Here is a 17,041-nt window from a genome sequence, read left to right on the forward strand (position 1 = left end):
CCCCCCAGTTGGCCCCCCCACCCCGATCAAGGGCAGGGCTGGCTGGCCAACTGTCTGCGGCCCCTCCCCCTGGCCGGCTTGGTTCAATCTGCCCTGATCAGGGTGGGCTGGCTGGACCCCACCCGTGCACAAATTTGTGCATCAGGCCTCTAGTTGATATATAAAATTTTGTGTGGATGTATGTTTCATTTTTCTTGAGTATATAGCTAAAATTGAAATTGCTGCTGATGCCTGGCTGGTGTGGCAGTTCGATTCCCAATTAGGGCACATGCACAGAGATTGTGGGCTCTATTCCCAGTGTGGAGTGTTCAGGAGGCAGCTGATCAATGATTCTCTTGTCATTGATGTTTCTACCTCCCTCTCCCTTCCTCTCTGACATCAATAAGAATATCTATCTATCTATATATATATAAAAGGCTAAATGACCAACCATCTGTTTGTCCGACCATCCGATTGGCCGGTACATATGATGCACACTGGCAATTTAAAAATAAATGTTGACTTGTGCATGTGCAATACATGTAAAGCAGTCGCACACGTGTGAAGTGGTATCTCATTGTGGTTTTGATTTTCATTTCTGTGATGGCTGATGAGATTGAATCTCTTTTCATCTTGTTGGACATTTGTATGTCTTCTTTGGAGAAATGTCTATTCAGATCCTTTGCCCATTTTTAAATGAGTCATTTGTCTTTTTATTATTAAATTGCAAGAGTTTTTAATATATTCTAAATACAATAAAAAAGAAATCCTCACCTGAGGATATTTTTCCATTGGTTTTTTTAGAGAAAGTGGAAGGGAGGGGGAGAAACAGAGAGAAACGTCAGTGAGATAGACACATTTGATTTGTTGCCTCCTGCATATGCCCCAACCAGGGCCGGGATTTTGCCTTCACCAAGGTACATGCCCTTGACTGGTATTGAATCTGGGACCCTTCAGTCTGCAGGCCAACGCTCTCTCCACTGAGCCAAACTGGCCAGATTTAAATACAAATTTTTAAAATCACATATATTATTTATTCTCATTCTGTGGTTATCTTTTCACTTTTTTGTTGGTGTCCTTTAGAAAATAAAATTTTTTTTGCCCTAGCTGGTTTGGCTCAGTGGATAGAGCGTCGGCCTGTGGACTGAAGGGTCCCGGGTTCGATTCTGGTCAAGGGCACATTCTTGGATCGCAGGCTTGGTCCCCAGTGTGGGGCATGCAGGAGGCAGCCGATCAATGATTCTCTATCATCATTGATGTTTCTACCTCTCTCTCCCTCTCCCTTCCCCTCTGAAATCAATAAAAATATATTAAATAATTTTTTTTTATTTGAAGAGATCCAGTTTATATTTTTCTTTAGTTGTTTGCACTTTTGGTGTCATATCCAAGAAACGATTGCCTAATCCATGGTCATTAAGGTTTAAGCCTGTTTTCTTCTAAAAGTTTTATAATTTTAGCTCTTACATTTAGGACTGATGCATTTTGAGTTAATTTTTGCATAAAATGTAAGATAGGAGTCAAGCTGCATTTTTTTTTTTTTTGCATGTGGCTATTTAGTTGTGCCACATCCATTTGTTAAAAAGGCTACTTTTGTACAATTGAATTGTCTTGACACCTTTGTTTAAAATTATTTGACAATAAAGAGATTCTGTTTTGAAGAACATATTCACATTGTTTCCCTTTTCCCTCAATATTGTCGCTTTTTTTGTTAATATTTTTTTGCAACAGTCTAGCTTATATAAAAGTTTCAAGCCCAGTAAAAATAATTTGATTTTCTTGACAGTAAATTGCCAACATGATGACTATGTTTGTGTTTCATAAACAAGAACATTCTCCTACATAACCACAATACAACCATCAAAATCAGAAAATTAACATTGATTCATTACTATCATTTCATTTTTGGATTCAGGTTTTGTCCATTGTACCAATAACGTCTTTTATAATAAGAATTCAGTCTAGAGTCACCCCTTGCATTTAATTGTCATGATTCTCTAGTCCTCTTCAATCTGGAAGGAACCTTTCTTGTCTTTCATGACCTTGACATTTTAAAAGATTACAGGCCAGTTATTTTGTAGAATGTCTCTCAGTTGTGGTTTGTTTGATGTTTCCTCATGATTAGATTCAGTTTGTGCGTATTTGGTAGGAATATCACGGGAGTGATGATGTGTTCTTCTCAGTATATCCTATTGGGGGCCCATGAGTTCATCATTACTAGTGGTATTAACCTTGATTACTTTATTAAGATGGTGTTTGCCAGGCTTCTCTGCTATTATATTAGTCTTTTTAAATTTTTTGATTGCTAAGCATTTTGTGAGAAGGTCCTCTGAGATTATATAATTAATCATTAATCTTTTAGTTTTTCATTTATTTCTGCATGGGCACATAGATTCCTTTTTTACATGGCTTATATTCCTTATTATTATTTGTATTGATGTTCCAGATTTGGTAGTGGGAACCCTTCAAGCTGGAGTCTTTATTCTTTGGTCATGAACCCTCATTTTTGAGCAGTTGCTTCCTTTTTGACATGATTTCCAGGTTTATTTAGTACTTGCTGTACTCTAGCCCTGGAATTAGCCATTTCTCCAAAGAGCCCTGGCTCCTTTTAGTAGAGAATAGCATTAGAAAACAAGAACTGAATGCTAGGTGTAGATATTGGGGTGTTGCCGATCCCCGAACTTCTCAAGGGACAGAGCTATGGAATAGTTGTATTCCCTACAAATATAGACATTTACATCTATCTATCTAGTTCTCTGAATTTATATCAATATATGCAATCCCCATCCAAACCAGAGTTTATTCTATTTTTTTTTTTTACCTTTCTATATTTGTAACTTTCATTTTAGACTATGAGAAACCTGGCTTCTATTATCTTTTTTTATTTTTTATTTTTAAATTTTTTTATATTTCTTTATTGATTTAAGAGAGGAAGGGAGAGGGAGGAAGAGATAGAAACACCAATGATGAGAATCATTGATTGGCTGCCTTCAGCACACCCCCCACTGGGGACCAAGCCCGCAGCCCGGACATGTGCCCTTGGCCAGAATCGAACCCGGGACCCCCCAGTCCGCAGGCCGACGCTCTATCCACTGCGCCAAACTGGCTAGGGCCTATTATCTTTTTTTAAAAAAAATATGTTTTTATTGATTTCAGAGAGGAAGAGAGAGGGAGATAGGAACATCAATGATTAGAGGGAATCATTGATTGGCTACCTCTTGTACACCCCCTACTGGGGACCGAGCCCACAACCCAGGCACATGCCCTGACCGGGAATCAAACAGTGACTTCCTTGTTTATAGGTTGATGCTCAACCACACTGGCCAGGCTCAATTATCTTTAATGGTTTTACTTATTTTATCTATTTCTCTGTATGTGCCCAATCTGTTACAGCTATTCTTGCACTAGAGGCCCAGTGCATGAAAATTCATGCACACGGGGGATCCCTCAGCCCAGCCTGCGCCCTCTCGCAGTCTGAGACCCTTGGGGGATGCCCACCTGCTGGCTTAGGCCTGCTCCCCGAGAACAGATGATCTAAAAGAAATAATCATATCCTTGGGTAAGGATTTTTTAAAAAGGTAATGGTCGCATGAAAATGCACTGCTGGCGGGCTGAGAGGACTGGAGGACTCCGGTGGCAGCCGCTCTGCGGGCCTGCTGCCCCCTGGAAGGGCTGAGGGGACTGGGCACCACCATCTTGTGGCTGTGGGCACTGCCATCTTGTGAGGGTGTGATGGTCAATTAGCATATTACCTCTTTATTATATAGGGTTCCCCCTGCCACCTCCCATCCCCCACCCAAATAGAAATTTTTTTCACCCTTCTCTGGCTTTGCCCCTCTGCATTTGGGATGCTTACTTCCTAGGACTATGTCTCTAATACTGTGCCATCTGGGCCCCATGCTACTGCCCTTCCATCACCCATCCCAGGCTGTCCCCATGAGAATCCCTTCCTCACCTGCTCAAGCTCTGAGATCCTGTGCTATGTTTCTGCCCTTCTATATGGACATAGTCCTCTCTCAGCTGCTTCCATCTCTGACATCAACTCTTGGCCATTATGCCCAGCCCCACTTAATGGCGTTTGGACTGAATTATTTGCGAAGGAGAACCACATCATCTTTTGAGAGACAATTAAGTTTATTTTGACATCTGTCCAAAATTAAAAGTTAGTGCTTTATTAGAAGGGAAAAGAAGTTTTGGTCAAGATGGTAGCATAGATAAATGTAGTACTCACATCTTCCCACAACCACATCAAAATTACAACTAAATTACAGAATAGTCATCACTCAGAGTACCTGAAATCTGGCTGAACAGAAGTCCTGTAACTGAGGATATAAAGAAGAAGCCACATTGGAACTGGTAGAAGGTGTGGAGGCATGGAACAGACTGGTCCCATACCCACATGTGGTGGTTAAAAATCAGTAAGGGTATCTTGGCTGTGGAGATCCCCCCTAAGCGGTCCCAGGCCCCTCAGTCCAGGGTTCCACTGCCAGAAGAGAAGTTTCCATAATTTCTGGCTGTAAAAATCAGCAGGGATTGTGGTTGATAGAGATGGAGGGCTCCTGGATTTCCAGGCATTCTTGAAGGGCCCACACATGGACTTACTCAGACTTGCTCAGAGCTCCAGCGCTGGGGCAGCAGCTCAAAAGTCACAGGAACATATATGGGGAGGAACTGAATTGTCTGGTTTTAGGACTAGGGCTAGAGAGGCAGCTGTCTCTCAGACAGAAGTGCTAGTAGAGGACATTGTTCCACAGAGCCATCAGGATGGCACCATATCTGAGTCTCCATCACCCGCTGAACCCCCAGCCACCTTAGTGATTCCCTCAAACTTGGGCTCACCCAAGCCATTTCCAGTGGCCTTTTTATACAAAGGACCTTTCTTAGCTCATGCTTCATACTTTTGTAAAGTCTCTCAAACAGGTAGCATTTGGTATGCAGTACCTCTTGCTAAGTGACCCTAGACCTGGCATTAGCGGCAGCCAGCCTTGGTTTGCAGCTTGACCTCTCCCTGGGCACCTCCAAGCCCAGCACAAGTAGCAGCCATCTGCAGATCACTCTGTAGCTCATGCCAGGTGGCCCCGGGCCGGGAACAGGCAGTGGCTGACCTTGCACCACCTGGGAGGTCCCAGAGCCAGTGCACCTGGTGGACAGTTTCAGAACACCCTGATTATAACCCAGCCACCTGCACCAGTGACATAGTCAAGGGGCAGACTCAGCAGCCACCAAAGCCCCACTGAAGTGAGTCCTGCTTCATGAGGTCAGCCCCTGAACAGCAGCTCCTCCACTGTAGTTGCAGCTGGTCCTCACAGTGATGTGCCAACAGAAATCAAGGCTCAACTACAGTAGGAAAGTGCACACAGTTCACCTGGGGTACACCCGGGGCCACCAGCTCAGGTGACTGGGGAGGCTGTGCCACTGGGCCCTACAGGATACCTACTACATAAGGTCTCTCTACCAAGTCCAGGGAATGTAGTAGCTTTATCTAATACATAGAAACAAACACAGGAAGCAGCCAAAATGAGGTGACAAATGGGTTCTAAGTGAAAGAACAGGAAAATCTCCAGAAAAAAAGAACTAAATGAAATGGAGACAAACAATTACCAGATACAGAGTTCAAAACAATGGTTATAAGGATGCTCAAGGAACTTAGTGGGAACTTCAGCAGCATAAGTAAGGACATGGAAACCATAAAAAAGAACCAGTCAGAAATGAAGATTATATGAACTGAAATGAATAATTTATAGGGAATCAACAGTGGAGTAGATGAGGCAGAGAATCAATCAGTGATTTGGAATATAAGGAGCCAGAAAACAACCAATCAGAACAGCAAAAAGAAAAAGAATTTAAAAAATGAGGATAGTGCAAGAAGCTTCTGGGACAACTTCAAGTTTACCAACATTCTCATCATGGGGTGCCAGAAAGAGAAGTCAGAGAGCAAGAAATTAAAAAAATAATGATTGAAACTTTCCTAATATGATGAAGGAAATCATATCTAATAAAGAGGGAATATGCAAATTGACTGTCATAACCTCACAAAGATGGCAGTGCCCATAGCCACAAGGTGGCGGCGCCCAGTCCCCTCGGCCCCGCCACAGTCCCCCAGTCCTTTCAGTCCCGCCGGGGGGGGTGGCAGGCACACAGTGTGGCTGGACCTGCCCTCAGCCCCCCAGCCGCCCAGGGCCTGCCCAAAGCGCAGGCAAGCCTCAGATGGCAGCATCCCAGCCACCCAGGCCGGGCCTGAGGCGTAGGCAAGCCTTGGATGGTGGCTGCCCAGCCACCCAGGGCCACCCAAGGCTCAAGTAACCAGGGCCAGCCGAAGCTTATGCTGCCAGCAGTGGCAGCAGCAGAAGTGTGATGGGGGCATCGCCTTCCCCTGATCACCAGGTCACCTCCCGCCCCTGAGGGCTCCCAGACTGAGAGAGGGGGCAGGCCGGGCTGAGGGACCCCCCCCTCCAGTGCATGAATTTTCATGCACTGGGCCTCTAGTAGATATATAAGCCCTGAAAGTACAGAGAGTCCCAAACAAAATTAACCCAAAGAGGCCCATATGAAGACACATCATAAATAAAATGCCAAAGGTTAAAAACAAAGAGAGAACTTTAAAAGCATCAAGAGAAAATCAGTCTTCTACAAGGGCGTGTCCATAGTCTGTCAGCTGATTTCTCAACTGAAACTTTGCAGGACAGATGGGATTGGCACAAAATATTCAGTGATGAAAACTAAAGACCTACAATCAGATTACTCTAACCAGTAAAGCTATTATTTAGAATTGAAGGACAGCCTTCAGTTGGCTGGTGTGGCTCATTTGCTTGTCCTCCCACACACCTTGAGGTTGCTCTTCTATTTCCCCGTCAGGGCACATGCCCAGGTTATAGGCTTGAACCCCAGTATGGGGCATGCAGGAGGCAGCTGATTGATCTTTCTCTCCCTTTCTATTTAAAATCAATTCTATATAATAAAAGGCTAACATGCAAATCGACTGGTGAAACGACCAGTCGCTATGATGTGCACTGACCACCAGGGGGCAGATGCTCAATGCAGGAGCTGCCCCCTGGTGGTCAGTGTGCTCCCACAGGAGGAGCGCCGCTCAGCCAGAAGCCCTGAGCTGGGCTCATGGCTGGCGAGCGCAGCGGTGATGGCAGGAGCCTCTCCCACCTCTGCCGCAGCACTAAGGTTATCTGACTGATGGCTTAGGCCCGCTCCCCATAGGGGACATCCCCCAAGGGCTCCCGGACCCCAGTGCACATTCGTGCACTGGGCCTCTAGTAAAAACATACTTTAAAAAAAGAATTGAAGGATAGATAAAGAGCTTCCCAGACAAGAAAAAGCTAAGGGAGTTCATCACCACCAAATTAGTATTACAAGAAATGTTAAAGGTCCTTCTTTAAAAAGATGAAAAATATGAAAAATAAGATGGCAATAACTACATATCTATCAACAATTACTTTAAATGCAAATGGATTAAATGCTCCAATCAAAAGACATGCACAGTGGCAGAATGGATAACAAAACAAGACCTTTTCATATGCTGTCACAAGAGACTCACTTCAGATCAAAAGACTGAAAATAAAGGTGTAGAAGAAGATATTTAATAAAAATGGAAACAAAACAAAACATGAAAGCTTGGGTAGCAATTGTTAAATCAGGCAAAATCGACTTTACATAGACAAACAAAGTCTACAACAGGAGACAAAGAAGGACCCAGCAACTCCACTTCTGGGTATTTATCCAAAGAAACCCAAAACACTAAATCAAAAGGTCATGTACATCCTTATATTCATTGCAACATTATTTACAATAGCCAAGATATGGAAGCAACCTAAGTGTCCATCGGCAGATGAATGGATAAAGTAGTGGTGCATATATTCAATGGAATATGACTCAGCCATAAAAAAGAATGAAATCTTAGCTTCTGCAACAACATGGTTGGACCTAGTGGGTGTTGTGCTGAGTGAAATAAGTCAGAGAAAGACAAATGCCAGATTATTTCACTTACATGTGGAATCTAAAAAACAAACAAGCAGAACAGAAACAGATTTACAGATAAAAGAGAATATTTTGACAGTTGCCAGCTGGGAGAGGGGTTAGAGGATGGGTAAAAAAGGTGAAGGGATTTAGAAGTACAAATTGGTAGTTACAGAATAGTCATGGGGATATAATGTACAGCATAGGGAACATAGTCAATAATATTGTAATAACTATGTATGGTGTCGTATGGGTACTAGATTTATCTGGGTTATCATTTCGTAAGTTATATAAATGCCTAATCCTGGGGTTGTACACGTGAAACTAATATAATATTCTATGCTAATGTATTTAAAAATATAGGAAGAGTAAAAACCTCAAATAGCTTGAAAATTATACTTTTCAGGCAATTGTCGTTATAGTTCTAAAAGGATTTTTTTGACTAATGTTTAAGATTTAACTAACATAAGCCCTGGCCAGGTTGGTTGAGCATCGTCCCATGCATCAAAAGGTTCCCATGCATCAAAAGGTTGCGGGTTCAAATCCCAGTTAGGGTGCGTGTGGGAGGCAACCGATCAGTGTTTCTCTCTCACATCCGATATCTCTGTCTCTCTTATCTGTCTTCCTTCTTCCCCCTTCACTCCCCTCCCTCTCACTCTAAAATCAGTAAAAACATTTTAGAAAAAAAAATGCTATTTGATTTATAATTATTTGAATCTCAGTGTACATTGGTTAATGAGTGGTTCCTGACTGAGGAAATAAAACAAATTATAATTTACATCTACAAAATAATATTCATTTTTCTTCTAGCTCTTCCACCAAAGCCACCTAAGCCAATGACTTCAGCTGTTACAAATGGAATGAAGGACAATTCTGTTTCTCTTCAGGATGCAGAATGGTACTGGGGGGATATTTCAAGGTAACTAGAATGCAGCTATTATTGAATGTATTTTTTTTTAAAATCACTTTTTAGAATTAGTAGTTAAAATACTTTAATGTCCCATTAATTGTCATTTAAAGATGACCATTTAAGAGATTGTGTGGTAACATTTCAAAAGCTTCTAAATGCTTTTCTTCCCCCCCCCACACACAAAATGACAAGAAAATCTTTAAATTATGGGTATGATTTTACTTTTAATACTATATTGGGGATATATTTCTGAATAAGTAATACATACTCTTAAGATAGTTACACATATCTTAGGGTGAAAGATACTTATAGGTACTTAATTTTCCTTACCTTTTGTCTCTAAGGCAGTAGTAGTACCACAATCTTTACATGTGCAAGAATCAGTTGGGTGGGGCTTAGGAATCTGCATTTAACAACCTCCCCAAGTGATTTTGATGCACTCTTCACATACCTCATTTTGGGAAACAGGACTCTTGGACAAATTTCTCTTTGAGTGAAATGTGGTTTTGGAAATATTTGAATCTAGAGAAGGAATACACACACACACACACACACTATATATATATATATATATATATGTTTAAAATTTGAATATTACATTTCCTTGTTTTTAAAAAACACTACACATTTCAGCCAACTCAGGTTTCAGGTTGATGCTATATTCCTCAATATGATTGTCTCCCTCTTTCTTTTGTCTCTTCTCTCCCATTACCAAAATGGCACTCATTCCTTCTTTTCCTTACCCTTTTAACCATCTTTAAATGTACAATTCAGTGGTATAAAGTACATTTACATTGTTGTTCAACTGTCACTACCATCCATCTCTGGAACTATTTCATCCTCCCAAAGTGAGATTCTATACCCATTCATAGTACACTAACTCCCCTTTCCTCCTATTTTCCCCAGCCCCTCCCTGGCAATCACCATCCTACTTTCTGTTTCAATGAATTTGACTACTCTAGGTATCTCATATAAGTGGAATTATATAACATTTATGCCTCCAAAGTTTATCCATGTCATAGCATGTGTCAGAATTTACTTCCTTTTTAAAGCTGAACAATATTTCACTTAATATATATCTACTTATTTATCTGGACATTTGGCTTTGATGAACATTTGGATTGTTTCCAGCTTTTGGCTAGTGAGTAATGTTGCTATAAACATTGTGTGTAAATGTTTAAGTCCATGCTTTCATTTGTTTTGGGTATATACCCAGAAGTGAAATTTTTAGGTTACATGGTAATTCTATGTTTACTTTTTTAAGGAAGACAATATATATTTACATTAAAATTATCAGAAAAAATTTATTTTAGCATTATACAATAAAAGGATCTATTATATTTAAATATCATTTAAATTTATATTTTAAGACCCTGTGGTTCTATAATTCAAGGGTCTTTTATACCCTGCCATTTCCTTTGAACGTTCCAATATTGTTCCTTAAAGTCCCAAACCAGCTCCGAAGAGAAATTTATTATCAGTATATGTTCATATTGGAGGATATTATATTGAAAAATTGTGAATTTAGTGAATTTCTTCCCCTCTGATCAGACAGCTGCCAGTGTTGCTTAAATATAACCTTCTTTCTAAACAGCTGCTGGTTTTTCCTGAAACTCTGCAAGTTCAGAGCTGCCTAAGGAATCCCTAAAGGCTTAATGGAAACACTATCTCTTATAGATAGTTGAAATCTGGAAAAGTTTAAGAAGTAAATAGCCCTTCCTTAAATTGCATAACACTGAAAATCAAAACAGAATGAACATACCTAAAGGGAGGAAATAAATGACCTCTGAAGGCCCTATGATTCTATAACTATACCACTTCTCAACTAGCCTTAGTAATAATATATGAAGAGCACAAATGACACTTGTGGTTTTTTCATTTTTACTATAATTCTTCAGGGAGGAGGTAAATGACAAATTACGGGACATGCCAGATGGTACCTTCTTGGTCAGAGATGCCTCAACAAAAATGCAGGGAGATTATACTTTGACTTTGCGGTGAGTATTTTTCAGCATTTTCATTAGCATTATTTATTTCTGGTATACAAAGATTTCTGTATTTTGTTTAAATCTTTATATACACATTTTTCATATTTTAATTTAATATAGATACATAATTTTTGTTTGGCTAACTATCCTATTTTATACATTAAACATTTAAATGTTTTATAAAAATGACAATTTTTATTTTTTGGTAGCAATAAAGTGAAAAAGCTTTAATGTAAGGAAATAAGATGTATACTGTTGACCTTATGAGTGTAGAAGAAGTGATGTGCACAGCTTAAGGTTGTTCATGATATGTTGGGAATCCACCCCTCTAATAACCCTATTATTTTCCTTAATGCAGACTTCAGCGTTAAAACTCAACCTTATTTAGGATGATGATGATATGTAGAAAATAAAGCAATTCTCAGTCTGTATCATGCCATCCACGTGGGCATATTAGAATCTCATAAGTGGTGGTTGTATCCCTTTTATATTTACAAAAGTGGGACATATATTTTTTAAAAATTAGGAAAACTGCTTTAGATATTCCCACATTTAATTTTAACCATTAAAATAGCCTAATTACAATAAAGTCTTATGATTTTTAAAAAAAGAAAGTGACTATCTAAAGAAAAGAATAATAACAATAGCAACAATAACAACTTTCTTGTACTAAGCATTTTACACATAATAACTTATTTATTTCTCACAACAACCTTATGACACGTAGGTATTAATATTTCCATTTTATAGATGAGGCAACTAAAACTTCAACTGATTAAGAAAGTTGCCTCAAGACACATACTAGTAGCTAGTAAGTGGCAAAGGATAGGTTCAAATCCAGATTAATCTGGCTCTTTCCTGCCTTTCCATCCTAGTATCTTTAAGAAAAAGAATCCCATATTTTATGCTAGAAATTTGGAGTCATTATATTAGTTTCTGGTAATGACATTGAAAGAAATTAATGCCATAGGACTTCAGTTGTGCTGAGGAATAATCAGTGTTCTCTGTTGATTCAACACAATTTTTTCTCATTCTAGTCAGGCTTCTGTCTTATCACTCTACAGCAGTGGTTCTCAACCTTCCTAATGCCGCGACCCTTTAATACAGTTCCTCATGTTGTGGTGACCCCCAACCATAAAATTATTTTCGTTGCTACTTCATAACTGTAATTTTGCTACTGTTATGAATTGTCATGTAAATATCTGATATGCAGGATGTATTTTCATTGTTACAAATTGAACATAATTAAAGCATAGTGATTAATCACAAAAACAATATGTAATTATATATGTGTTTTCCGATGGTCTTAGGCGACCCCTGTGAAAGGGTCGTTTGACCCCCAAAGGGGTCGCGACCCAAAGGTTGGGAACCGCTGCTCTACAGGGACTGCTAAACCAATGACCACTTCTCTTTCTTACTTTGCCTGACCTCTTAGCAGCATTAGTCATAGACACTTCTTCCTAGAAACAATTTATTATCTTGGCTGTTGTGATATCACATTCTTCTGATTTTCTTCCTAATTCTAGGCCACTCCTTTGCTCAATATTGAGATGTTAAGTGTTTCTGGGTTCAGACTTGGGCCTTCTCTTCTCTGTATTCATTTTCCCACAGTGAAGTTTGTCCTGTCCCTTGGCTTTAATATACAGTTATGCAGTGAGATTCATAAACCTTATCTCTAGCTCTGACCTTCAGAACTCCAGATGCATATATCCAGTTGCCTGCTTGCTTTTGCCGCTGGATAACTAGGGGAGATACTAATTTTAACATGGTCAGTGCAGAATTTTTTATTTCAATCCCAACTCCCCTACCCAAACTGTTTCTCTTCAAGTCTTCACTCTTTTTAAGCAATAGAACCACCATCTCTACAGTTACTCAAGCCACAAGTCTTTTCCCCTCTCTTTCTCTCACTCTCATATCCAAGTCATCAATAAATAAATCCTGCCAACTCTACCTTCAAATCTATATTAGTAATCTCTTCACATTTCTCTCCCATCTAAATCTAAGCCACCATCATCTTGCTTGATCTTTTGCAGTCACCTCCTGACAGGCCTCCCAGCATCTTACAATTTCTAATCTTCCCCATCCCTGTTGACTCATTTTCCGCACAGCAGCCAGAATGATCATTTACAACAATATTCTTCAAGACAGTTGTCTGTAGGCATGTCTTTTCCCTCTCCTTTCATTGTCTTTAATCCATTCCAGTCAGGCTTCCATCCTTACCATTCAACTGAAACAATTTTATCAAGATCACTTAGTGATCTCTACTTTGTCAAGCCTCAGTTGATTATTTCCTCTTTCTTGAAATGCTTTTTAAAACATTGTTTTTTAGAAAAAAATGAAAAATTAGATAGTTTTTAAGATAAACACTTAGTTCTCCATTCACTTTATTAATTGCTTTCTCTTGGTTTCCTTTGCTGGTTCTTCCTCATACCCTGACCACTAAACATTGGTGTACCCTTGGGCCCAAACCTTGAACCTCTTTTGTTGTTGAGCTGTGCTTATCTAAAGTTCAGGAGTAGGTCTGGGCTAGAAGTGTAATTCATTCAGGAAAAAAAAAGATACATAGATTATTTCTCTTAAGTGATTATTTTTGCCAAATTTATTGATACTGACTGCTGTTTAGGTATATTAACCTTTAATAAGCAAGATATTTATAGATAAAATAAATAGTTGTAAAAATAATATATTACATATACTTTTGCACACATACTTATATATGCCTTTTCATCTGTTCTAGCCTCAGCATAATAAAACTTGTTTATTATGTGACATCAAGCTTTTTATCTTCATACGAAAGTAGTAGTACTTCAGTAGAATTTTTTTGGCAAAATCTACAGTTGTTATCTTGTTGTTTACAGGAAAGGAGGCAATAATAAGTTAATAAAAATCTACCACCGAGATGGGAAATATGGCTTTTCTGATCCTCTGACATTTAATTCTGTGGTGGAGCTCATTCACCACTATCATCATGAATCTCTTGCTCAGTACAATCCCAAACTTGATGTGAAGCTGATGTATCCAGTGTCCAAATACCAGCAGGTATGATTACACAAGTTCTTGATAGCTATTCCTCAAGTAATTACTTAACGGGATTATTTGATTCTGACTTACCAGTTAAAAAAAAAATCTAGTCATTTAAAATTTTCTACTGAAGATTTAAGAATTTTAGAACTTACTTTGTGGCAACTATGAATAGCTTGTTGCATGTATTTATTAACTTTATATAGAATACTTTTGTTGCCTGGCTGGTGTGCTCAGATGGTTGAGCATCAGCCTATTAATCAGGAGGTCACGGTTCAATTTCAGTTAGGGCATCTGCCCAGGTTGCAGGCTTGATCCCCAGTAGGGGGCATGCAGGAAGCAGCTGATCAATGATACTCTCTTATCATTGATGTTTATATTTCTCCCTCTTCCTTCCTCTCTGAAATAAATAAAAATATATTAAAAAAATACTTTTGTTTATGTTTTCTATTTATACTTTTTTTCTTAAATTTTTAAAGTATTAACTATTTTGTTGTGATATAAGACTGATCTTCGTGTTAACAAAAGGATTTAGTGCTTTTGTATGCTTGATATTAATCCAGTGGTTTAAACTTACAGTAGAAATGCAATTTAAAAATAAATAGATGTAGAAATTAATGTAGAATTGTTGACATTCTTTACTTCTTTTGTTTACCTGCACAGGATCAGTTGGTAAAAGAAGATAACATTGATGCAGTAGGTAAAAAACTGCAGGAGTATCACTCTCAGTATCAGGAAAAGAGTAAAGAGTATGACAGGCTATATGAAGAATATACCAGAACATCCCAGGTTAGTATGTTTTTATTATTTAGGCCAGTAAGTATGCAACATTATAGTTACATCAAATTTTCTTTAATTCACCTGACAATCTTTAGAGGTCTTAATATCTTAAATAGCCTTTTTGGGACTTTGATGATATAAATTCCTCTCCTATTCATAAATCACTTTTTTATTGGTTAAGGATATATTTTATGTCAGTGTTAACTAGAATAAGGTTTGACTGCTAGTGACAAAAAAATAAAATAACAAAGGCTTCAGATAGAAATTTAGTTTTCTTTTATGTATAGGCATTTCAGGGGTTTTATGGCAACTCCACAGTAATTGGGGCCTAGGTTTCTTCTGTCTTGATGCCTTGCTATCCGTGGAAGTTGGCTTATTCCAATATCAACCATAACAACCATATTCTAGTAATCAGGAAGGAAAAATAGGAACAAGAATAAAAGGAATGTTTCCTATTTTTAAAACTACTCGCTAGAAACACACACTGCTTCCACACTCTGCCCACTGGTTAGATGTAGCTGCAGATCACGTCTTCTATAACCATTAGAAAGAATGTGGGAGGTTTGTATTGGTTTGGAGTGATTTCTAAGATATACTAAGTAAAAAATGCAAGCTATAGAAAAATATATGTGGCATACTGTCATTTATGGTTAAAAAATTGTGTAGAGGGTGCTATATGTGTACATGTTAATATGTACTCTGATCAGAAACTGATACTGTATATCCTCTGGGTAAGATAATTAAGACAGTGAGAGTCCTAAAGTAGAAAAATTACTCTTTACTATATATCCTTTTATATTGTTTGATATATTTTTTTCTGTTTGCATGTATTACCTTCTTAAAATATATAAAATGAACTGAATTAGAATTCAGGAGATTTATTTTCTAATCCTGGTTATGCTAAAAATTGCTGTGTCCCTTGAGAGATTATGTGTTTCAGATCCCATCTGTAAGATGGAGATAATGGCAACCCCAACTATATTTGAGTGAGTGTGTGTGGGAGAGAGAGATAGGTAATCTGGTTACAAAGGTCAGTATAACCATCCAAAAACACTTATTGGACACCTCATCTAGGCATGATACTATGCTTGACTCCAGAAACACAGAGGGAGAGAGATGAGGCCCTATTCTTCAAAAGTTTGAAGTACTCTGACAATATTTGTTAAACACAATCTGCATTAGTCCAAATGTCAAATTTTAATTCCTTTCCTCTGCATTAAACAAAACAGTGATGGATTTTACTATATTTGTGTGTGTATACAAGTATACACACAGCACACACTATGTTTAATCTCACAAAGAATATTGAGTAAAAGATGCAAAAGAATACATATAATACACATCTGTTCATATAATGGACAAAACCAGACAGATCTTAACTTTTTTATTTTGGATGGGAACATAAAGTGGTAAAATCATGAAGAATCACAAAGAATCATCATAAAGGATAGTATTATCACCAAGGCAGGGGAGATGGACTGGGAAGAAGAGAGTTGTGATTGGAAAGGATGCATGGAATTTCTGGGGGTGCTGGTAGTGGATGTTTATCCTTTATAATAAAAGCCTAGGTGGTGTCATGTGTGACGTCATCACAAGATGGCCAACATAACATGGCCACGACAAGATGACTGGCAGGGGAGGGCAGTTGTGGGCGATCAGTCCATCAGGGGAGGGCAGTTGGGGGCAACCGGACTGGCAGGGGAGGGCAGTTGGGGACGACCAGGTTGGCTGGGGGGAGGGCAGTTAGGCGTCAGTCAGGCCAGCGTGGAGTGGTTAGGGGGCGATCAGGCTGGCAGGCAGAAGCAGTTAGGGGCAATCAGGCAGGAAGGCAGGTGAGTGGTTAGGAGCCAGCAGTCCCAGATTGTGAGAGGGATGTCCGACTGCCAGTTTAGGCCAGATCCCACAAAGATCGGGCTTAAATCGGCAGTTGGACATCCTCCAAGGGGTCCCAGATTGGAGAGGGTGCAGGCTAGCCTGAGGGACACCCTCCCATACATGAATTTTGTGCACCAGGCCTCTAGTTTTATAATAATTTGTTAAGCTGTGCATTTGTTTTATGCACTTACGTTATATCTCCCACTAAAAATGATAAACATTAAAAACAAATGGCTGGCCTGGCTGGTATTGCTCAGTGGTTGAGCATTGTCCTATGAACCAGCAGGTCACAGTTCGATTCCCAGTCAGGGCACATACCCAAATTTCAGGCTCAATCCCAGTGCGGATGTGCAGGAGGCAGCTGATCCATGATTCTCTCTCATCATTGATGTTTCTATCTCTCTTCCTCTCTTTTCCTCTATGAAATCAATCAATATATATATATTTTAAAAGGCACATGGCTGCCGTAGCCAGTTTGGCTCAGTGTGTAGAGCATCGGCCTGTGGACCAAAGGGTCCTGGGCACG

General features: G+C 39.3%; 1 protein-coding gene across 3 annotated transcripts in view; it reads left to right on the forward strand.

Moving 5' to 3' along the window:
- PIK3R3 (phosphoinositide-3-kinase, regulatory subunit 3 (gamma)) overlaps positions 1-17,041 on the forward strand; it is an 89,761-nt gene that overhangs the window by 43,283 nt on the left and 29,437 nt on the right. For all 3 annotated transcript variants that reach the window (XM_014541618.1, XM_005868665.2, XM_014541619.1), the window contains 4 exons: positions 8,752-8,860; positions 10,750-10,848; positions 13,698-13,878; positions 14,524-14,649. In XM_014541618.1, the coding sequence (XP_014397104.1) occupies positions 8,752-8,860; positions 10,750-10,848; positions 13,698-13,878; positions 14,524-14,649 (515 nt within the window). The remainder of the gene's footprint in view (positions 1-8,751; positions 8,861-10,749; positions 10,849-13,697; positions 13,879-14,523; positions 14,650-17,041) is intronic.

The sequence above is a fragment of the Myotis brandtii genome, unplaced genomic scaffold (assembly GCF_000412655.1).
Source record: "Myotis brandtii unplaced genomic scaffold, ASM41265v1 scaffold274, whole genome shotgun sequence".
Classification (NCBI taxonomy): domain Eukaryota; kingdom Metazoa; phylum Chordata; class Mammalia; order Chiroptera; family Vespertilionidae; genus Myotis; species Myotis brandtii.